The sequence below is a fragment of the Dromiciops gliroides genome, chromosome 5 (assembly GCF_019393635.1).
Source record: "Dromiciops gliroides isolate mDroGli1 chromosome 5, mDroGli1.pri, whole genome shotgun sequence".
NCBI classification, from domain to species: domain Eukaryota; kingdom Metazoa; phylum Chordata; class Mammalia; order Microbiotheria; family Microbiotheriidae; genus Dromiciops; species Dromiciops gliroides.
In genome coordinates, this window is record NC_057865.1 from 226745657 (window position 1) to 226768052 (window position 22396).

General features: G+C 45.7%; 2 protein-coding genes across 3 annotated transcripts; one reads left to right on the forward strand and one right to left on the reverse strand.

Annotated features, from left to right (window-relative positions):
* The first annotated feature begins 13469 nt into the window (after positions 1 to 13469).
* On the forward strand, positions 13470 to 16170 carry TSPAN31 (tetraspanin 31). The gene is made up of 6 exons (XM_043968008.1): positions 13470 to 13674; positions 14106 to 14273; positions 14530 to 14610; positions 14907 to 15038; positions 15309 to 15422; positions 15589 to 16170. The coding sequence occupies exons 1-6, from the start codon at positions 13612 to 13614 to the stop codon at positions 15661 to 15663; spliced, it is 633 nt and encodes a 210-aa protein (XP_043823943.1). The 5' UTR covers positions 13470 to 13611; the 3' UTR covers positions 15664 to 16170.
* A 161-nt stretch (positions 16171 to 16331) lies between these two features.
* CDK4 (cyclin dependent kinase 4) lies at positions 16332 to 19219 on the reverse strand. Of its 2 annotated transcripts, none has more exons than XM_043968006.1 (8): positions 19034 to 19219; positions 18377 to 18601; positions 18090 to 18225; positions 17803 to 17970; positions 17496 to 17605; positions 17222 to 17272; positions 16964 to 17099; positions 16332 to 16757 (listed from the first exon to the last, which is right to left on the reverse strand). In XM_043968006.1, the coding sequence occupies exons 2-8, from the start codon at positions 18592 to 18594 to the stop codon at positions 16662 to 16664; spliced, it is 915 nt and encodes a 304-aa protein (XP_043823941.1). In that variant the 5' UTR covers positions 18595 to 18601; positions 19034 to 19219; the 3' UTR covers positions 16332 to 16661. The 2 variants fall into 2 exon arrangements, with proteins under 2 accessions (XP_043823941.1, XP_043823942.1); XM_043968007.1 differs by lacking the exon at positions 19034 to 19219 and adding an exon at positions 18862 to 19010.
* Positions 19220 to 22396: the final 3177 nt, after the last annotated feature.

Sequence of the window (22396 nt, forward strand, 5' to 3'; positions counted from 1 at the left end):
TCTCCTGGACACCTGGGGCTTTCTGTGGTTGTCTCTGTAGGGAATGGGGGTAGGAGAGTTGTCACCTCTGTTCTGTTTTCCTGTCCCTGGCCTCAGTTTCTCCTTCTGCATAATAGGTACAACGATTTCTAAGGGATTGTCACACCCCAGTTCCTGAGGTCGCTGGGGAATTTCGGAGAAGAGTCTCCTCAAGGATGCCTTTCCTTCTTTCTCTTGGGCAGAGCCAATTTATTACCATAACAACCCACTCAAAACCCCTCCCTTCTCTGCTGAAGGAGGCAGAGCTCCAGTCCTCACCAGGCAGGCTGTCCACAACGTCCCGGGGGAATATACCTACTCTCATCATTCTAACCTGAAGCCCCTAAGCCAGTCACTGGAATGCACCAAGTGTGGGCCATGGGACTGTGGAGAGAGGAGAGGAAACATGAGCAGTGTCCTTACCATCCAAGAGCCAACAGGGACAGTAACAGAATCACAAAAGCAACCACTCAATGGGAAACATGGGGATGGTCAATTTTCCTTCTACTTCTTCCCTATTCTCTAGAAATTAAGCCCCAGAAAGATGGTCTTGGGGAAAGGATCTTGAATAGAGTAGCCCTCATCTCCTCTAGACACCAGAAAACCAAATAGGAAGACAGTTGAGAGTAGAAAAAAATGAGGTAAATTGGAGGTGGGGTGAAGCTTAGGCTGGTTTCCACTTTACTCCCCTCTCTTTCCTGCCCCCACCCCCACCCCCATCCTGGCTTAAACTTGGCCTGTTCTTGGTTAGCTCTTAGATACTCCAAATGTGGAGGTTGGAGACCTTTGACCCCCAAGGGCCAAACTCTGTTGATAAAAGTAGTCTGGAGTTGTGTAGGTGACTTGCTACTGCCCAAGTTTTTCTCCTACCCTAGGCCCCTACCACAGGATTTGGGGGTGAAAAGGGGCAGAAGGATGTGGCAGATAGTGTTGCTATGGCAACACTTCCTCTCTGTGTTGTCACTGCTTGTTGTAATAGTGCTAATGAGGTAGAGCGGAAGCAGCGGTGGGCAGACAGGAACAAGAGAATATTGAGGAAAAGTGACAGAAGAAGTGGGGGGAGGGTCTCTAGATTAGTGAACATGTGTGTCTATGACCAGTGTTTTTCTGAATGTCTAAGATTGGGTGTATCACTGTCTAAATATGCATGTCTAAGAATGTGTGTGTGTGTGTGTGTGTACACATATATTTGTCTCCCTGGCTGTGGTTCAGCAGGTGGGTACTGGGAATGAACCTGGGAATCAAATGATCTTGCCCCAGAACTCCTCTCATCACATGCCTCTTCCTGTCCCTGTCTCTCTAGGTAAGGGACTGGGTCACTCACAGCTTACCCCCCTTCCCACCAGAAGCAACTGTCCATGTTTTCCCACTGCTGAAAGTCACATCAGTGACCTCTTATTGGAGCTTGAGACAGGAAGACAAGTGGGGCTTATTGAAACCTACCCCCACTCCCAATCTTAACAGGATGCCCCCCCCTCCCTTTTTGTGCTGGGAGATGAGGAAGTGATTCACTCACCCGTGAGTGAAATCTGAATAAGTTGGAAGCCCCCCTCCTTAGATCCCCAAATACCCTCAGGTTGGGCATGAGGTCTAATCTCACCTCTAATAGTGTCCAGTGAGATCTTGATGTCTTCCCGGAGCTGTGTATCATTCACCTTCTCTGCCAACTTTCTAAGCAGGTTCAGGTGCCGTTTGGCAACCTCGTGCCGTCTGACTTCTGCCTTTACTGCAGCTGCTGCCAGCTGCCTCTGGGCATGCATCATGCCCAGGCCTGTCTGGCCAGGCTAGCAATTCCCTCTGGCCCCCCAACCCATGCCCACAGTTACCAACCCAAGAAAGACCCGTGCTTCTGGCTTCCACCCGCCCTTCCGTTTGTCTGTCAGTCTCACTTCCTGGCTGTCGTGCTTCAAACCCACAGCTTGAGACAGCACTAACTGCTGTACCTCCCTCACACCCCCTCTAGTGTTGTCATGTAGGCCACCAAGCAGCCTTGGCCAGCATTCCCCAACCAGGGGAAGGGAGACGCCTTAATGTGAAGGACAATGTCTGTTGTAGAAGTTGGCTAATCCATATAGGTGTTGCTTATGGGAAAGCAGGGCAGGAATGATCACAGGTGTAGTCCAGAACATTGGTGTCTCCAACCATTAACTAACAAGCCTCTTACGTTGAATCTTCCACACTCACAGCCTTGTATGTCACCTTTCAGCTTTACACATTCAGTTTCACATAATGGACACATTCATTCAGAAACTTGCACGCACACTCATAACCTTTCATAATAGCAACCTTGCATACTTAGTCTGTACATAACCTGGCCCTGCTCTTCCCACACTGGCCATTCCAATCCCACCCACCCCATTTCCCTCTCTTTCTTCCTTCTTTCCTGCCTTCCCTCTCTCCCTCCTTCCCAGATGACACTTATTCTGAAAAGAGAACAACTAAAGAGTGCTGAGAATAGTTAAAGATTCTGTGGGTCTAGGGGACTTGGGAGTTGATAGTGGAAATGACCTGAAACAGAATAGAACAGAATTAAGCTAATAGACCAGGATCCTAGCAAGACCAAGCCCATTCTACTCATTTGCATATGCCTCTGTACCTAATGTGCACATTTCTCAAGTCATTTCAACATTTGGGGATCTTTACTTTTTATCCTTTCCTTGTTCTATCACCTCAGGTCCCAAACAATGCCCCCTCCTCTAAAGATTTCCTCTCTTCCACATCCAAGTAAGAGGAGTTACACAGAAGAGGGATGGATTGGAAAAGGAATCAATTGGAAGCATTTTCTAAAGTGGCCATTCTGCTAGAAGAAATGAAGAGACTAAAGTGGTCTTTAAGGTCTATGCAAACTTTAAAACCTATCATCCTTAGACCACCACCATTCTCCCCAATGTCCATTCCCAAATAACATCCCTTCCCTTGCTTGTCTCCCATATACTATTTGAAGAATTTAGAAAGCAGATGTGGGAAAGGATGATTATCAACTTCACCCCTCAAGTGGGTTGCCCAGGAGAAGTGGTACGTATTTCAGGGTCTTCCCAAGGTATTCAGCTCACTTTGTGGGATAGGGAAAGAGCTAGTTTTCATTTCTTACTAAGGCTGCTTCTTCTTGGGACTTGGGGCAGTAAATTTACCTGCAGCTTTGGGGAGTCTTGCCTAAGTCTTAGCCGCAAAAATGGAAGTTAAGTCTTTGTATTCCAAGAAAGAATGAATTAGGTCTCTTGCCACAGGACTTTATTTAGAGACCTTCCTACTGTGGCCTTATTTACCTGGGTGTACATATGCATAGTGAAGTTAAAAATCACCCTGACTTATGATGCCTTGCAATCACATCCATGTGTGGTGTGTCTGTGTTATGGGACTGTTTTCATGTTGATTTTTATTGTAGTCCCAGTGGGTACTATGTCCACAGCACATAGTAATGAATGTGCATGTTTGCATAGGTACAAGGTGAATTTACAAGAATTTATCTTTTTTGTTTGTTTGTTTGTTTGTTTTGTTTTTTTAGTGAGGCAATTGGGGTTAAGTGACATGCCCAGGGTCACACAGCGAGTAAGTGTTAAGTGTCTGAGGCCAGATTGGAACTCAGGTACTCCTGACTCCAAGGCCAGTGCTCTATCCACTGTGCCACCTAGCTTCCCCTACAAGAATGTATCTTGACCAAGATGGGGGGGGAGGTGAAAAAAGGAATGAACCTTGGGAAGGTAGGGAGCATGGTTTAGTGGAAAGAATGCACTAAACTGGGGTTCTAGATCTGGATTCAAATTTTGACTCTGCTACTTCTTGTATATGACTTTGGACAAACCACTTCAACTCCATGGATGTCAGTAAAGTGAGGAGGCTGTTGTTGTCTGCTAAGGTCCCTTCTGGTTCTAACATTCTTCATTGCTTCATGGTCTACCAGTTTCTTCAATTCATTTCTTTAGTTCAACAAAATATTTAAGAAAAATTTACTTAAAAAAGAAATTAGATACATATATAGATGATATAGATATTTAGGTATAGAGATATATGAATATGTTTGTATATATATGGTACATGTAGATAGATGTATATATTTCTATCAATCATCTATTGATAACAAAATTTGGAGCAAAGGATGGATGTAGAAAGGTAGTCCTAGTCTCTGCCAAACCAGGTCCCTCTTTTGATCTTTGTCTTTTATCCTCCTTTTCATTTAGTGAGAGACCCTAAGAAACTTGGGCTAAAGAAAAACTTAAGTGTCTCAGATCTCTTCAAGTCTTGTGGGTTTTTCCTTTGTCAGAACCCCTCGAAGTACATATTTTAATATAATAAACATTTTTATTTATAAAAATAAATTAGGGGGCAGCTAGGTGGTGCAGTAGATAGAGCACTGGCCTTGGATTCAGGAGGACCTAAGTTCAAATCCAGTCTCCGACACTTGACACTTAATAGCTGTGTGACCCTGGCCAAGTCACTTAACCCCAATTGCCTCACCAAAAAAAAAATTTTTTTAGTAGTGAGCTTGGTTTTACATTAACATTTTGCAAAATATCCTTATCTCCCCCAGAGAGCCATTTATTAAAAAGAATTAAAAAGGAGGGGAAAATGTTGCTAGTCAAAACTAACCAACATATTAAAAATCCGACATCATTTGTAGTGTTTAATACCTACAACCCCCATATTTTTATTTATTTATTTTTTTTGGTGAGGCAATTGGGGTTAAGTGACTTGCCCAGAGTCACACAGCTAGTAAGTGTTAAGTATCTGAGGCCAAATTTGAACTCAGGTCCTCCTGAATCCAGGGCCAGTGCTATATCCACTGTGCCACCTAGCTGCCCCAACCTCCATATTTTTAAAGAAGCAGGGAGGTATTTTCTTCTAGGTATTTGGGGCAAGATTTGGGTAAGTATAGTTTTACAGCATATGTGTCTGTGTCTATGGCTTTTCCAATTCTTCTAGTTTCACTTTTCATTTCATATGTCTTACCATGCTTCTCTCTTCTCATCATATTCATCATTTCTTATAGCACAGTAACATTTCAGTACATTTAAGTATTATTTTTGCTAAGCATTAAAAAAGTCAGTTCAAATGTTACATAAGGATTTCTTTTTATGCCATTGTATCTACATTTTGAAATCAATAGTATGAGTTTATTTTCATAGACATTTTCATTCCTTTTAGATTGTGCTTTAAGCCAATTTGAATTTCATTGTTTTTTATTCTTCCATGTGTATTTTGTTCTTCTAAATTGTTTTGTTTACCCAACTGATTATTTGATCAAATTATATAAAGTATTTCCTTGGTAAACTGATTACTGTGACAAGTGTAAATTAATTCTAGAAATAAATTTTTTTTTGGTGAGGCAATGGGGTTAAGTGACTTGCCCAGGGTCACACAGCTAGTAAGTGTTAAGTGTCTGAGGCCGGATTTGAATTCAGGTCCTCCTGAATCCAGGGCCAGTGCTCTATCCACTGCACCACCTAGCTGCCCCTTAGAAATACTATTTTTACTAAAAAAAATTATTATTTTGAATTCTTGCACATTTTAATTTATATTCTGAGTCAAAGCAAATTTACATTTTTGGCAATCATTATTATCCTCAATTTAAAAATCCATATGAGACTTGGATTATGGGAACTTACCATTTAAGACATTTATTGCCTTCACCCATGAGAGGGATACATACAAGAGCAGGCAGTGGACTGTCACAGAAGGGGAGACAGGCATGAAGTTGAGGCAGTGCACTGCCTTGGGAAAGGCTGAGAGAATGGCTATTGGCAAGAGTCGAGGTTGGATTCTTTTTGGTTTAATTTTCCCTCACATGGCACTGGGTGGCTAGGCTATGCCATCTCATTCAACATCTGACTTTGATTCCCCCTCCTATATGCCTGATGTCATGAACATCTCAATCCTATGTATCTGATTAAGCCTGACTCAGTTTCTTCTCTGTTCTTTTATGGTAACCCCCATAATTATCTCAGATGTCATGATAAATTCAATGTTGGATTTGGCCTTGACATCTGCTACCAATTTTATCAGATTCTTTAATTTCTCATAATGGCATGAGGGTAATTAGGTAGATGATGAAAAAAGTGATGAAATGAAGATTTTTTTAAAAAAATCTTTTCCTAATTAATATCACGATTGTCTTCTCAATTTATTCCCCGGTGGGGGAGTGGAGAATGTGGTAATATTAAGTTTTAGAGAATGTTTCAATTTTTGTTTTTATTATATGTCCTGGACAATAATTGTAAAATCTTTAAAAGATTCTGAATTTCCTTAGACATGTTTTTGAGAACACTCATTGTTTGATTTGATTATTGACAAAGATATTTAAAGTTGTGTTAAGCTCAATTTTGTAGGAAACTTTCCCAGCTGATTACCAGTATCTGAAACACCTGAGGGACTTTACGATCATACCTGAAACTCTACAGCTGAAACTTGTTAGTTGATCATTAGCATTCATACCTGAAAGACTTTCATTCCACAACTACACCCAGAGGACATCCCAAGAATCATGAGAAAAGACTTCCAAAGACTTAAATGAACATTTTTTTCCATTTTCCTTTTCCCCATTGTATATACTGTTTATAATGTCCACTTACTAAAGGGGAGTGCCCCCTTTAGTTTTTCTCTGTTTGTAATGTCCTCCTGCTAAAAGGGGAGTGCCCCCTTTTAGCCTTTGTTAATGAGTCGCTCAATTTCTTTTCTCTCTTTTCATTCCCTTTACTTTGTTAGTCATAAGTATCTAATGTTATTGCTTCATTAAGGAAACAATTTCTTTTTTTTAAATTTTTAAATTTTTAAAAATTAATTAATTAATTTAAGTTTTCAACCTTTGTTTAGATAAGATTTCCAATTTCAAATTTTTCTCCCTCCCTCCCTCCCCTCCCACTCCCTCTCCCCTAGACAGTAGGTAATCTGATATATAACATTAAACATATTTCTGCATTAGTCATGTTATACAAGAAGAATCAGAGCAAGAAGGAAAAACCTCAAAAAAGAAAAACAACAACACCAAAAACAAAAGAGATAGTATGGTCCAATCAGCGTACATATTCCACAGTTTCTTCTTCTTCTTTTTTTTTTCTGGATTTGGAGAGCCTTTTCCATCATGAGTCCTTTAACTTTCTTGTACCATTGGATTGGTGAGAGGAATCTAGTCTATCACAGTTGATCAACACACAATGTTGATGATACCATGCGCAATGTTCTCCTGGTTCTGCTCATCTCACTCATCATCAGCCCATGCAAGAGCCTCCAGGTTTCTCTGAACTCCTCCTACTCATCGTTTCTTACAGCACAATAGAATTCCATTACATTCATATACTACAACTTGTCCAGCCATTCCCCAATTGATGGGCATCCCCTCAACTTCCAATTCCTTGCCACCACAAAAAAAAGTAGCTATAAATATTTTTGTACATGTGGGTCCTTTTCCCTTTTCCATGATCTCTTTGGGGAAAAGACCCAAAAGTGGTATTGCTGGGTCAAAGGGTATGCACAGCTTTATAGCCCTTTGGGCATAATTCCAAATTGCTCTCCAGAATGGTTGGATCAGTTCACAGCTCCACCAACAATGCATTAGTGTTCCAATTTTTCCACAGCTTCTCCAACATTTATTATTATTGTCATTTTAGCCAATCTGACAGGTGTCAGGTGGTGCCTCAGAGTTGTTTTTAATTTGCATCTCTCTAATCAATAGTGATTTAGAGCATTTTTTCATATGGGAATAGATAGCTTTGATTTCTTCATCAGAAAACTGCCTGTTCATATCCTTTGACCATTTCTCAATTGGGGAATGACTTGGATTCTTATAAATTTGATTTAGTTCCCTATATATTTTAGAAATGAGGCCTTTATCAGAAGTACTGGCCATAAAAATTAAGGAAACAATTTCTTAATGAAGCACAGGGGGGACTGTGATAAAATAATGGGATTTGGCAGATGCCCAGGGGTCCCACCTGAGGATTAATTTGGAATTGATTGAATTGGGTGAGAACCTACTTAAGGCTGATTGGATGGAGACCACGCCTGGCTGGCCCTGAGTAATGTGTTGTTTTCAGAGGCTGTAGACTATTGACATCAGCAAGAAACCACTCTCAACCAATCAGCTTGAAGGACCTCCCCTTTCAGAGAGGGAGAGAGGAACTAGGAAGCGGAGGTTAGCTCACTGGATCTTCCTCTTTTCATTGAGGAACCAGGAGGTGAGAGATGAAGAACAGGAGGGCCCCCATTTTCATCCAGGACTTTGGCATGGTGAAGGACTTCACGTGGGCTGCTAGGGAAGGAAGTTTTTTCTCTCTGGCTATACCAAATAGATCTAAACTAGGATTTTTCATGCTATAAAGAATCTGTTCTCAATCTCTCTCTTCACAAATTTCTAATACACTTTAATAAATACCTAAAAGGGGACAGCTAGGTGGTGCAGTGGATAGAGCACCAGCCCTGGAGTCAGGAGGACCTGAGTTCAAATCTGGCTTCAGACACTTGACACTTACTAGCTGTGTGACCCTGGGCAAGTCACTTAACCCCAACTGCCTCACAAAAAAACCAAAAAAACATAATAAATACCTAAAAGCCTAAACTCTTGCTGAATTTACCAGTGATTTTAGCCAGCTTCCCCCAAAAAACTTATGGGGGGGCAGATTAGAACCCACATTTAGATTTTACATATCACATTACTTTGCAAGAGACATTTTCAGCATGGTGCAAGGCCATAGATATAAAAAGATAAATAAGGATGCAGACTCATCATAGAGTTTATGGTCCTGGTGGGGGGAAGGGAAGGCATGTACACAAGAGAACTAATACAAGGGAGAATGACATAATTGCAGAGAGAAGTAGTTCAGATGAAGTGATGGAAAAAAATTTGATGAGGGAGAGATAATTTTCACCTGGGATTCAGGGAAATTTTCTTGGAGAAGTGGCACCATTATTAAAGGTCTCTAGAGGACAGATCCTGGGAAGGAGAAGTACATTCAACCCCCCACACACATAAGAGATGGTTATATATGTTTATGTATATAGTTGTCTGTGTATGAACTTGGTTAATGTTATTATTTTTTGCTTCTTATAGGTTGTCCTTCACTTCTGTATATGCATTCTCTCCCTTTTTTTTTTTTTTTAGTGAGGTAATTGGGGTTAAGTGACTTGCCCAGGGTCACACAGCTAGTAAGTGTCAAGTGTCCGAGACTGGATTTGAACTCAGGTACTCCTGACTCCAGGGCCGGTGCTCTATCCACTGTGCCACCTAGCTGCCCCCTGTGTATGCATTCTCAATGTTTTGTATTCTCTTTTGTTTCTTTGGTGAAGCTTGCCATTGCAGATTTAAGTTTTTCTATTCTATTCATTATTTTTGCTATGTAAGTCATAAATTCTGCTCTCATAATTCTCATTTCTTTTAAACCACTCAGGAACAGCATGTTGTGGTTCCATGTTCTCTTCACATTCCATAGAATCCTCTATGTCATAAAGTGTTGGATCATTTTCCTTTATTTCATAGAATTTATTCATAGATGCCTGAACTTATTTCCCAGATCTGAAGGCCATATTTCCTCCTACTGTTACTGTTCTTCCTGTGAATTTATTCATGTTAAAAGTCTTTGAGCTTTCTTCTTTCTGAAATCTTTTGTATATTCAGTTTTTCTCTCTCCCCTCCCCTTATTTTTCTTATCATTCACATTCTGACTCTCTCCCCTCTGATTATGGTTTCCTTGGGGGCTAAGTCTCAAAGCATTTCAAGTTTCTCCCACATTGGGCAATTCATTGTTCATTAGCCTAGGCCTCTACCCCAACTAACTTTTGGGTAATCAGAACTGGCCCCAGTTAATGCTGTGGTCTTTCCCTCAGGCTTGGTAGAGTGCTATATGGCCATAGTATCCCATCCTGTCCCATTCTCTCTGCTCCCCAATTCTCTGTCTCAGAACTAGCGTTCAGAGCTTTGCAGCACTGGTACTTCTGGGTTGCAGCTCCCAGCAGCCTTTTGCTCCTAAAGGATGTGGGCAAGCTGACTTTTGAGGACCAAGCAAATTTCTGAAGCCTGGAGCTGGGGTTTCCACAGCATTGGAAAGAGAGGAGGGACTGGGGTATAGGGGTGGGTTTTGATGCAAGCCTGTGTGGTTTCCTTTTTCTGCTAGTACCTTCTTGCTGCTGGTAGTATGGGAGTTAAGAGAGGGTTGATGAGTGAGCCCATGGTCAATGGATATTAGTTCCTGGTTTGGGGGTTGTTATTATTGTTGTTGCTGCTTTTAAAACCTTCTTTTGGATTCTGGGTGTCCTAAACCATGAAAACGGCTGAAGTTGCTTTATCTTTGACATATAGTTTCTGTTTCGTAGAAGTCATGGGGGTTGGAGAAGATGTTTAGTCAGCCATCTTGTCACTCATATGACCTGGAAGTTTGGGTTGGGTCAGGAGCAGCTATCTCAATGTCCCATTCCTTTTGAACTTTGTAGAAGGTATTGGGGAGGCATTTCCTAGTATAATGGATAGAAGGGTTGGCCTTGGAGTTAGGAAGAACTAGGTTCAATTCCTGCCTCTGACACATACTGTCATTATTCAGGTGCTTAACCCATGAGTGTCTCAAGCAACTCTAAGACTTAAATAATAAATATTCAACAGGGGTGGGGGGGGCAGCTAGGTGGCCCAGTGGATAAAGCACCAGCCCTGGATTCAGGAGGACCTGAGTTCAAATCCGGCCTCAGACACTTGACACTTACTACCTGTGTGACCCTGGGCAAGTCACTTAACCCCCATTGCCCTGCCCCCCCCCAAATGCAACAGCAGAGGGAGTTTTATACAAAGAGTTTCAAACCACACTGATAATGCAAAAACAAAGGCTACTAACTTCTTATCCTAGAAAGGAAAATGGGAATACTGGATTTGGGATAAGAATCATAGAATTTGAGAGTTGAAAGGACATCAGTGTCTACCTAGTTCAACCCATACATGAAAGGAATTCCCCACTAGAACAAACACAACAAATGGTTGTCAAGGTTCTTCTTAAATACCTCCAAAGAGGTCCATTTGTTAGCTCCTGAAATCAAGCTGTAATTCTCTTTGGAACTTCTACCCAGTGCTCTGCTTCCACCATTTGCCAAACAGAACAAGTCTAACCTCCCCCACACGACAGCCCTTCAAATACTTGAAGACAGCCACCAACATCCCCTGTGTCTTCTTTTCTCCAGGATGAACATATTTTTAATTCCTTCAAAAGATTCTCTTACTGTGGACTCAAGGCCCTTCACCAGTCTGACTACCCTCCTCTGAATGCTCTCCAGCTCATTAAGGTGCTGCTTAAATCATGCCACCCAGACCTGAATGCAAAAATTTAGATGAGGTCTGTCTGATGAGGACAGAACATAAAGGGACTATCACCTTCCCTAAGGATTCTTGGAAGCTATTTTCTCTTAATGCTGCCTGATGCAGATAACATAAGTTTTTTGGCTGCCTTAACACACTGCTTTCACATTAAGCTTCCAGTCCACTAAAATCCTCAGATTCTTTTCAGAACAATTATTATTATCCAGTGTGTTAGCTAAACCTCCCAGCTTAGTGCCCTTTGTAAATATGATAAGCATGCCATCTAAGCCTTTATCCAAGTTATTGATAAAAACGTTAAGCAGCACTGGACAGAGATCACTGAAGTACTTATTCCAGTGGACACCTTTTGTCATGGTGATGTTGAACCATAAAAGCTACTCCTTATTAATTTCATTCAACAGTTGTGAAGGCATCTGAATGTATCCATCTAACTCATATATCATATTCTTTACAAGAATAAATGAGATACTTTATCAAAAGCTTTATTAAAATCTAGGTATAATGCGTCCACAACATTCTCCCCCATAGTTTAGTAATCTTGTCCAAAAAGGGAGATGAAGCTAGTTTGGCATGACCTGGTTCTTTGGAATCACTGCTTCCCTTCTCAGATGTTCACCAATCATTTCTTTAATTTTCCCAGGAATCAGGCAAGTTCATTGGCTTATCATGTATACTCTGTTCTCTTCCCTTTTGGGGTAATAGTTGCCCTTTCTTGGTCTTGTGGTGTCTCCTCCATTTCCCATGATTCATGATGCAGTAACTCAGCAATCACATCTGCAAGTTCTTTCAGGCCCAGAGGAGGTAGTTCATCTGAGCCAAATGATCAGAAGAGCCACCAGGTCTTCTATTGTGATTACCTTCTTTATCTTTGGCATTTCCCCCTCCCAATTAATGATGCTGGTTGCCATTTACAATGGTAAATGCCATTCTCTATTGCAGAAGAAACACAAAATTAGGAGCGGAGACTTGTGCGGTTTTTCTTTTTTCTTTTTTTTTGCGCGGGGCAATGGGGTTAAGTGACTCGCCCCTGGTAAGTGTCAAGTGTCTGAGGCCAGATTTGAACTCAGGTACTCCTGAATCTAGGACTGGTGCTTTATCCACTGCGCCACCTAACCGCCGACTTGTGCGGTTTTGACAAAATTCACTTCAGCTCTCTGTGGCCTCTAGTTCCTTCGTCTACAAAATGAAGAGATTGATAACTGAACAATCTCTGTTGTTCCTTTTAAGCCCAAATCTATGAGGAGATTAGACTAGAAGATGCCTAATGTGCCTTCCAGCACAAGAAAAAGATAATAATAATAATAATAAAAAAACTAGTGGTTTACACAAATTATCTCATTTGTTCCTCAACAACTCTGTGGGGCAGAAGTGCTATTATTATCTCCATTTTCCAGATGAGAAAGCTGAGGCCGCGATCATGGTTAAGTAACTAGTCCAGCTCCAACAGCTGAGCAGTGTCATCTGGGGCATAATTCGAACTCAGGTCTTCCTGTCTCTCCCGAATGCACCACTGTAGGCGCCTACTTTATTTTTTCCTTCCCTGAACCTCAGTTTTCTCGTCTGTAAAATGGAAGGGCTGGCTGGCCTCTCCCTTTTCTGGCCTCCAGGGTCGGCCTCTCCACCTCTCCAGAACGGGCTCCGCCTTCCTGTGGCTCGCTGCCGGATTTCGCAGGCCTTGGGCGGGGTCCAGACACTGAGTGTGACGCCACAACAAAACAACCTCCCCATGAGGTCACTGCGGGACAAGCTGGGGGAGGGACTTCGGGGGGCGGTTCCCCCAGGGGTGGGGCCCTGCTCCCCGCCCTTCTCTCTGTTCAGCCTCCACCCCCTCCATGCCGCGTCTTTTCTACCTCAGCGCCCAGTTCTGCTGCAACCCCCCGCCTAGCTTTCCACTCTCCGCCGCCTCTTTCTCGTGGGGAGGTCGACAGTCATCCGGGGTTTTGTAACAGTAGCAGTAGTGGTGGTGGCGGCAGCAGCAGCAGCGGCAGCAGCAGTACTAGTCCTCTACGGGAATCACTGGAGGCCCCGCCCCTTTCTTACATTTCACCCAATGATGAACGGGCCGGTGTAAGCGGGAGCCCTGGGCGGTGACTCCTGATTCGATTGATCGACAGGCTTACCAATCGAAGGACGAAGTGGGCCTCGAGTCTTACCAATCCTGAGCAGGGGCGGGACGGTGCAGGCGCAGAGTGCGGGGGTTTGGTAGAAGATGATTTAAAGAGACAGAAGTCGCCGGGGCTTTAGCGGACGGTCCCGGAGACCTTTCGCACCCTTGAGTCATCGGGACCCGGGTCCCCAGAGCGGGGAAGATGGTTTGCGGCGGCTTTGCCTGCTCCAAGAATGCCCTGTGTGCGCTCAATGTGGTCTACATGGTGAGGGGAGGGGTCCCCGGGGGACTTCCGGTGGGGAGAGGGTCCCCGGGGGGTTTCCAAGAAGATTCCTAAGGGGATTTCCGGGGGAGCAGTGCGGGGCGAAAATCCCAGGACTTCTGTGGGAAGGGGGGAAAGCTTCCGGCCACGACGGGGGAGGGGGAGAACATCTAGGGAGGTAGAAGGGCGGCTGGGGTACGTGGGTCCTTCCTCCGGTCCCCGTGTCTCTCTCCCCGGGGCAGGCAGGGGAAAGGAGCCCATGGTTCCATGGGGTCCTGGTGTCCCAATGATGCCGGGGGGTGGAAGCAGAAGACTGGTCGGCTCAGGAGAGCCTGCGGAGCCATTGGGGACCCCTCTGTCGCCGCCCCCAGCCCTCAGGGTCCGCCGCCGCCCCCTGCGCCCTAACATTTCCCCCGCCCCCTTCTCTCTCGAAGCTGGTGGGGCTGCTGCTGATCGGGGTGGCCGCCTGGGGCAAGGGTTTGGGGCTGGTGTCCAGCATTCACATCATCGGGGGAGTCATCGCGGTGGGCGTCTTCCTCCTCCTCATTGCCGTGGTTGGTCTCATCGGTGCTGTCTACCACCACCAAGTCCTGCTTTTCTTTGTATCCCGATCTGGCTAGGATTCTAGGGAAGAGGAAGAGGTTGTGGGGGACAGAGAGTAGAAGGAAAAATGTCCGGGGGTTTCCTGGTAGTTTTGGTGGAGTCATGACTTAATGACAGTTGCCTTCGGCCCTACTTTAGAACAAGTAATTGGTTTTCCTTTTAAGTTTCTCGCTATGGTATGAGACCAAAGGCAGTGATGGATATGATTAAAGTGGGAGTCTCTGGTTACTTTCTCCTTAACTCAGCCCAACTTAGTATATGATAATACTTGGTTTGGTTTTCATCTTCCAATTTGGAATCTCTTGTTCCTGTCTGGCAATTAACAGAAACACACAGGTAAGGGGACACATTTCCCTACCCTTCTCCTCAAGTTTCCATCCCTCCTTCTCTCCTCAGAATCTCTCTAGGTCTACCACTTCTAGTTTCCTGATCCCAAACCTTAAGAGTTTTGGTCAGATTGGGAAAGGAAAATCTTCGGGGGGAGGGGGATTTTTGCTAACATCCCAACCTCCTTAGTTTTGTCCCATGCTCCTCAAATGATGAGTTGGAACACATAGCTTATTTTAGCAAGTCTAAAGGGTCTTCAGTTAGAATTGGGATTGTTTTATTAGTACTCCCTTTCTTTCCACCAGAAAGATGTCATCAGCACCTATTGGTTGGTCATGAATAATAAAAGCCGGAATGAACTAGAGACAAGTTTGGATTGTTGTGGCCTCTTCAACTCTACAACTTTATACTTCCAGGACTACGCCTTCTGCACAGCAGTGAGGAGGGGAGCTGGGGATCATGACAGTGGATAAATGTCCAGAGGGAAAGGGGATTGGCATGATGAGATTACAGAAACTGAATGAAGAATGATTGGCTGGGGAAAAGAGGGCAAGATAAGGGATGGTTGAAGGTTGAATGATGATCAGTGGACATTAATACTGGTTAACCACTTCCAGAGAAATGTGGCCCCCTGGAGGGGGGGGGTGGGGATGATATAGCATGTTCTTTATCTACCAAGAACCATCATTTTGAATCCTTATTTCTAGCTCTGTAAGACCCATAGCCCGAAATGCCAGGTTTGTGGAGACAAGTTCCTTAAGCATTCAGATGAAGCACTGAAAATCCTGGGGGGCGTTGGACTGTTCTTCAGCTTTACAGAGGTGAGGCCTTTTTGTCCCCAACTTCCTGTCCTCCACATTAGCCCTCTTCTCCAAGTGACATCTAGTTTGTGGGTTTGAGCACCTCACACACAGATGCTCTATCTCCCTTTCTCAATCATTTGTAGTTTATTCCTCCTAACATGTCTCCTTCATCCCCTCCCTCCAGATCCTAGGTGTGTGGCTAGCAATGAGATTCCGGAATCAGAAGGATCCTCGAGCGAACCCCAGTGCCTTCTTATAAAGATCTTTGATGTCCTTGACTCTTCTTTTTCCCACTCTCCCTCATGGTGGGGACCCATGGGCCTTTTTCCATGTAAGGAAGTAGGAAGAGGCCCCTCTTTGTTACAACCCCTAAGCTGATTGGACAGTTAGGCTTCTGTCCTTGACATGATGTTTTGGGGACAGGCAGAGTTGGGAAGATTCTGAGCACACCCCTATAACCCCAGGAAAGGGGATACTATTTATCAAGTGCATGTGATTGAATGGGGCAAGAAGGAAGCCCCCTACAAACTCCAACCCTGCTAGCCTCCTCTGAGACTGGCTTGATCTGTCTTATCCTGCCCAGGATTTCTGATCTCCAAGGTTAATCACAGCCAATCACCCAGAATGGAAGCAATTTTCTTGGGGTCGGATGGGTGGGTAAGGGTCCTCCAAAGGTGACAACTTTCTAATGTCACTGAGAGAATAAGCTTTGTATTTTTGGATAGTATAGTGAATGTAAAAAAATAAAAACCTTTTTAACCCTGTATTTGTAAAAGCTATTTTTTCTGTTCTTCTCAAATGAAGACTCTCAGGTCCTATATTATTTATATCATTCCATAAAGGCCTTGTTCAGTTACTTTTAACTACTGTTGTCTAGTTCCATCCCCCACTAAAAATTGCAGATTCAGTTAATCAGAGCCAGAAACATAAAAACCAGACCAGCTTCGTGTTGTTTTTTTTTCCCCCTGTATAATCCCCCTTCACCCCCATCAAAACCTAGGGGGTTAGGGTAGGGCAGAGAGATGTCTCACAAAGGCCACTGGTGGTAAAGGGAATGTCATTAAGGCAGTAGAATATTTTGTTTAAAATGGTTAAGGATTTGGGAAAGGTATGTGTGTGGAGGATCATATTCTCCCTCCTGCCTTGTGATGCTGTACAGCATGGTGGCAGTAGGAGTGATCCTAGTGTCCGTGGGGAGGGGAAATGATAGCTCTTCTTCTTTTTCTGTATTGGTCCTGGATACAGCCTCTCCAGTGGTCATTCTGTATTCCCTTCCCCAGCTGTCTGTAGGTAAGTGTGTTGCAGAGCTCGGAAGGCAGAGATTCGTTTGTGGGGGCTAAAGGTCAGCATTTCCTGAAAAAAGAATGTCGGAATGTTTCGAATTAATGGCATAGGTGTCTCTGATTACCCTTAAGATGGATTCCTTCCCTTCCTACCACTTCTCTCCTGATTCTCAAACCTCCTAACACCTGAGATTCACAGTATTGGTGCTTTGCCCCTTCAGAATTCCCTGAAAGAAGGGAGGGTTGTGTCTCTACTCTCCCCACATTGTCCCTTACCAGTAGCAATTGTGCTCCAGGTCCCTCCAGCTCAGGCACAACAGACTGTAAAGGCTGGGGACTGCATGGAGTAAAGGCTCCTCGGGGCAGAGAAACATCAGGAGGCCAATCATCTTCTGCTGGGAGCCCAATCAGGCTGTAGGGAGAGTAAGAGCAGCCCTGGCTTCAGTACCTCTTCTCCCCAATTCCACAAGACTGTCAAAAGCCTTCCAGAAAAGGACCTAGGGTGACAAACCCTGCTTCAGCAGGGTTACTTACTCAAAGATTTTGCTTAACTGGTCAGCTTCAGAGTTTCCACAGAAGAGAGGCCTAAAGGTAAAAAAAGGATAAAAGATAGTAATCAAGGTTTAGAGCGGTTGCAGGGAGGGGAAGAGAATCACTGAAGTCTCAAGAATAGTAACAATTGTCAGGGGTCAGAGTATGTTCAAAGATGGAGAGTAATTTTGTGTTGGGAAGGGTACAGGAGGGCTAAGAACTGAGGCTTCCTGGTGACTAAAGATGGGGAACGATTAAAGTCTCATGAGTTCCTCACTTCCTACGGAACATCTCTGCGAAGATGCAGCCAACACTCCACATGTCCACAGGTGTTGCATATGCTGACTGCAGGAGAACCTCAGGGGCCCGATACCAGAGCGTGACTACCTGAGAGAGACAGAAAAAGGAACCTCTAAGGGGAGCATGGGAGAAGTGTAGGGATGAAGCTTTGACTTATAGGAGGTCCCACAAAGTTTCTCTTCTCTTTTGTACTAAGCTGTCATTCTTGCCTCCAACCTTCAGCATTCCCACCTCCTTTCTTGGCCACCTCCAGAATAAACTACTACTCTTTAGTTCCCACTGACCACAGGTGTTAGTGCCATCTGGCAGCTGTAGATCCGGGCTAAGCCAAAGTCAGCCAACTTGACTGTTCCACTACTGGTCACAAGTATGTTTTCTGGCTTCAGGTCACGGTGGACAATACAGTTGGCATGAAGAAAGTCCAGGCCTCTTAAGAACTGTCTCATTAGGTCCTGGAAGAGAGTGTGATAAGGCCATCGTAAAGATTTCTGGGGACTATGTATACCTCCTCTCCAACAGCCCCATATTAATTCCCATTTACCTCCCACTCCCAGCATTGCTAGGCTCACACCTTAATGGTCTCCAAGGGCAGCCCTGGCGGAGGGGCCTTGTCCAGATACGTCCTCAGATCTTGGTCCACGTGTTCAAACACCAGGGTCACCTTGGTCTCTCGGTCAGTTCGGGCAGTGGCACAGACATCCATCAGCCTGATGGGAGCAGATGATTGATTACTCAGGAGGTGCTCTCCTCGGTGGGAGTATTGTCCCCAGTTGTCCTCTTTGCTGCTTCCCTGTCCTGTTTGTCCAGCCTGCCCTTCCCCACGCTCCTCCCCCCACATCCTTAACCCTCTCATCTCACCGGACAACATTGGGATGCTCAAAGGCCTCCAGCCTCCTCAGGAGGGCCACCTCCCGGACAGTGCTGACAGGCAGGCCGCCCCCACTTCCTCCTCCTGTTGGGACTTTCACACTCTTGAGGGCCACGAAGTGGCCGCTGTGGGGGTCGCGGGCCTTGTATACCGTCCCATAGGCACCAACGCCAATCTCGGCCACGGGTTCATACCGAGGAATGTCCATCCTGGGCCTAGGAGGAGGCGGCTACAATTACACACTGGCCCCTGCCCGGGCCAGGCTGAGGCTCTCCAGGCTATGACCCCTGCCTACCACTCCAGGAAAAGGGGGTCCTCCTCACCGCCCCCTCTCCAACCTGGGAATGGCACGTTACAAGCCACGGCTAAGCCAGGAGTAAGACCACCCCGTGCCCGTCCGCCCCCATCACCCCCCCCGTCTCCATCACACAGGGGGTCCCCACCAGGAACCAGTCCCCGGGTCCCCTTCCCCGACCTTAAACGCCCGGCCGCTGCCCCGCAGCCCGGCTCGCTCGGCCTCCCAGTCCGGCACGCGGGCAGCGGAGGGAGGGCAGGGGGCGGGGACTCGGGCCATTCCGCGGCAAAATCCGCTCCCGGAGAAAGGCCCGGCCCCTGGCGGAGCCGGCAGCGGCCCGAGACGCGCTCACCTCCTCCGGCGCTGGGGGCTGCGCCGCGTGGGGCGGGGACGGACCGTTATCTAGGCACCGGAGCCGGCCCCGGCGGAGCCATGCAGGGTAACTCGGTCCCGAGGGGCCGGACGCGGCAGGCCTCACCATAGACTCCCGGGGGCTAGAGCGGATCCCTCTCCCACACCCTCACCACGTGACCGACGCTGCCAAGGCGGCGCGCGGAAACGGGGTGGAGGAGGGAGGGACTGGCGCACGCGGGACGTGAGGAAGCACGTGACCAGCCATTCATGCGCCTTAGGGCAGCTCGAGAGCTGGGTGATGGGGAGGCGGGAGCGGCCGGCCAGGAGAAGGGAATCTGGCCACGTGATCTGTTGCTATCACACGTGATCCACTGACATTGCTCGGTGGGCAGAGGTGTGGTTATGGAGAGATCACGTGACCTGGCCTCCAAGGTCCCTATGGAGGTGGGGGACGGTCAGGGGGAGGAGCCCTAGGGTGGTGCCATGGCAACCGAGGCCACCCAGATCCCAGTTACTGGCTGAAGGCTGGAGGAGATTGTCTCTGTGCCTGATTGTCTCCGTTTCTTTGTCTCTCCTGCATTCTCATGACATTTCTTCACTTTGGGAGTCTTCTTCCCATCCTCCTTCCCCATCTTCCCTTTCTATCCCTTCCCCGCCCCCTCCCCCAAAAAAAGTATAGACAAGAAGAGCATTCAGTGCCTAGAGTGGAAGAGGGATTCCACATGTTCGGCTTGCCCCAGAGGGCAGAACGAGCAGTAGGTGGAAGTTACAGAGGGGGCCGATTGAGAACTTTAACAACGATAGAACGGCTTCCTGGAAAAGGGATGAGCTCTCCATCAGTGAAAGTTTTCAAGCAGAGAATGGATGAAAGATGCTGTACAAATGATGGGAGAACGGAATAAATTACCTCTGAGGTCCCTTCCAAATCTCAGATTCAATTTTTATTATGAAAGTATCCATAAGTATAGAAAACAGCTCTATACATACATAGGACCCAGCAAGTATAAAGCTGAATACTAAAAATGGGGGTGAGACAGGGATAAGTGGGACCATAGCTTGTTGTTTTTCCTTCATTCTCGAAAAGGACCATGACATTGGGGTGATGTAATGACTTGCAGTGAATTTTTTTTAAGTGAGGGAGGGCTGTCCAAGGTCACCATCTCGGTCCAGTGGCAGGAGATAGATGAGAGAGAGAGAGAGAGAGAGAGAGAGAGAGAGAGAGAGAGAGAGAGAGAGAGAGAGAGAGCGAGCACCCAAGAGAGATCAGGACGACTGGAGATGGTCCGGGATGTTTTAAGGCAATTGGGGTTAACTGATTTGCCCAGGATCACACAGCTAGTGTCTAAAGTGAGATTTGAACTCAGGTCCTGCAGACTCCAGGGCTGATGGTCTATCTACTGCACCACCTAGCTGCCCAAGGAAAACAGCTATAGAGCTGAAGGAGACCTTAAAGGGCACCTAATCCAACCCCCTCTTTTTACAAGTGAAAACACTGAGACTCAGATTAGTCAAATGACTTGACTAAAGTCACACACTAAGTGACAGAAGGGAGATTAGGACCAAAATCCTCTAACTACAGAGCCAGTGATTTCCCCCCACTCTACCACATTGCAACCCTCTCATACCCTAAGCCATCATTCTGCAACAAAGTGTTCTTCAGTCCTTATCCCTGCCCCAAATGTCCCTATCTCCTACCTTTTGTGTGTGTGTGTGTGTGTGAGACAATTGGGATTAAGTGACTTGCCCAGGGTTGCACAGCTAGTAAGTGTTAAGTGTCTGAGGCTAGATTTGAACTCAGGTCCTCCTGACTCCAGGGCTAGTGCTCTATCTGATGCACCACCTAGCTGCCCCAGTCCCCTACCCTTCTTTAATCCTAACAGGATTGGGAGTGGGGGAGATTGGGAAAGAGACATTTGCTCACAGATGCATTTGCCACTCAGTTATTCTGTCTGTATTAGCTCTAATTTCACTTTAGAATCTTTTTGAGTGTGGGGTGGGTCATATTCAGTGTCTCAATTAGGGCCTTCAATGCCTCACTTCCCCGTCATTCTCTTAAACCCTTTGCAACAATTTCAAACTTGCAAGAGGGACTTCAGCATTAAAGAAAATCAACTTCAGGAGTAAAATAGGAGTGTAAATGCACTGTCCCCTTTCCCCCAGAACTACTTCCTGCTCCAGATTTCTATTAATGAGGGTAGCAGAGGTACTAGTGTGGGTACTTTGGGGGTGGGAAATCCTGAGGAAATAGGGATGGAGATTGAAGGGAACATTTGCACACTGGTCACTGCAAGGGCTGACTGGTTGGTAAGCTTTCTGGAAGGTGAGCTAAAGAACCAGTGTTTTGTCTCAAATTATCTTGTACAGACTGATTTTTTGTTGTTTTCCTCATTAGAATGTATGCTTCTTGAGAGCAGGAACTGCCCTCTAGTGTTAATACTAGACAATGTTAGCACAGTGCAATACACTTAAATGCTTACTAAATGCTTGTTGAATGAATGAATGAATGAATGGTTTGAAAAACTTTCTCTATCCCAACATTCATCTTATTACATCCTCCATTACATAGGTCCACCTCAGTTCACCCTAGACCTCAAATTCTCCCTTATTTCAACCTTTTTCTTTTTGAATCTGCTTCCATTCATTCATTCAAAATATATTATTGATAGGTTTTATTTTCCTTCTCAATGGATGAGGGAGAGTAGGAAGGGAAAGAATTTGGAATTGAAAATAAAACAAAACTGAATAAACCCCCCAAACTATATTATTGAATTCACTCCCCTCCATCGGGAAGCTCTGATTTTTGCTGCCTGCCCCTCCCTATCTCTGTCCCCTCAGTCCTTCTGTTAATTATTCTTTTACTAATTACTTTTTTTCCCAGTGTGTTTGACCGAAAGGACTCCCCAGACTCCCTTTTCCCACAGACTAGCGAAGGGAAGGTAAAGACAAGGAGCTTGCAAAGGCTTAACCGAGGAACACGAGGTTGGGGAGGAGACGCCCTGGGCTGGTTAGAGGGGAATTAATGACCTTTAAAGAAGAAGGGGCAGTATGTTGGAGGGAGTGGGTATGTGGCTATTACTTAACCCATTATAGCAGCTGATTATGTGAGATGGGGAAAAAGGATGCCCGCTTTGCCCCTCAGCCCGCTTACCTGTCTCCATCCTTTCCACACACACGCGCGCGTACACATTCACACACATTCTTGCACCCTGCCCCAGCGCACGCACTCCTCTTCCCGGAACCCTTTCTTCCCTTGCACACACCCCCGCAGCCTCGCACCCTCACCCTCCTTCATTGGTTTCCACAGCCCGTACCCTGGGCCACTCCCCTGCCCGGCCTCTGGGTCCGCGGGGTCCACTCGCCC

What these genes read in the sequence shown, in the direction of transcription:
- CDK4 (XM_043968006.1), bottom strand. Translation starts at nt 18,594, where the DNA reads ATGGACATTCCTCGGTATGAACCCGTGGCCGAGATTGGCGTTGGTGCC. An exon ending in CAGTTAAGCAAAATCTTTGA is followed by an intron (nt 17,100 to 17,221) that starts GTAAGTAACCCT and finishes CTCTCCCTACAG; the next exon opens with CCTGATTGGGCTCCCAGCAG. An exon ending in CTGGAGCACAATTGCTACTG is followed by an intron (nt 16,758 to 16,963) that starts GTAAGGGACAAT and finishes TTCTTTTTTCAG; the next exon opens with GAAATGCTGACCTTTAGCCC.
- TSPAN31 (XM_043968008.1), top strand. Translation starts at nt 13,612, where the DNA reads ATGGTTTGCGGCGGCTTTGCCTGCTCCAAGAATGCCCTGTGTGCGCTC. An exon ending in ACCAAGTCCTGCTTTTCTTT is followed by an intron (nt 14,274 to 14,529) that starts GTATCCCGATCT and finishes AGCCCAACTTAG; the next exon opens with TATATGATAATACTTGGTTT. An exon ending in ACTACGCCTTCTGCACAGCA is followed by an intron (nt 15,039 to 15,308) that starts GTGAGGAGGGGA and finishes CCTTATTTCTAG; the next exon opens with CTCTGTAAGACCCATAGCCC.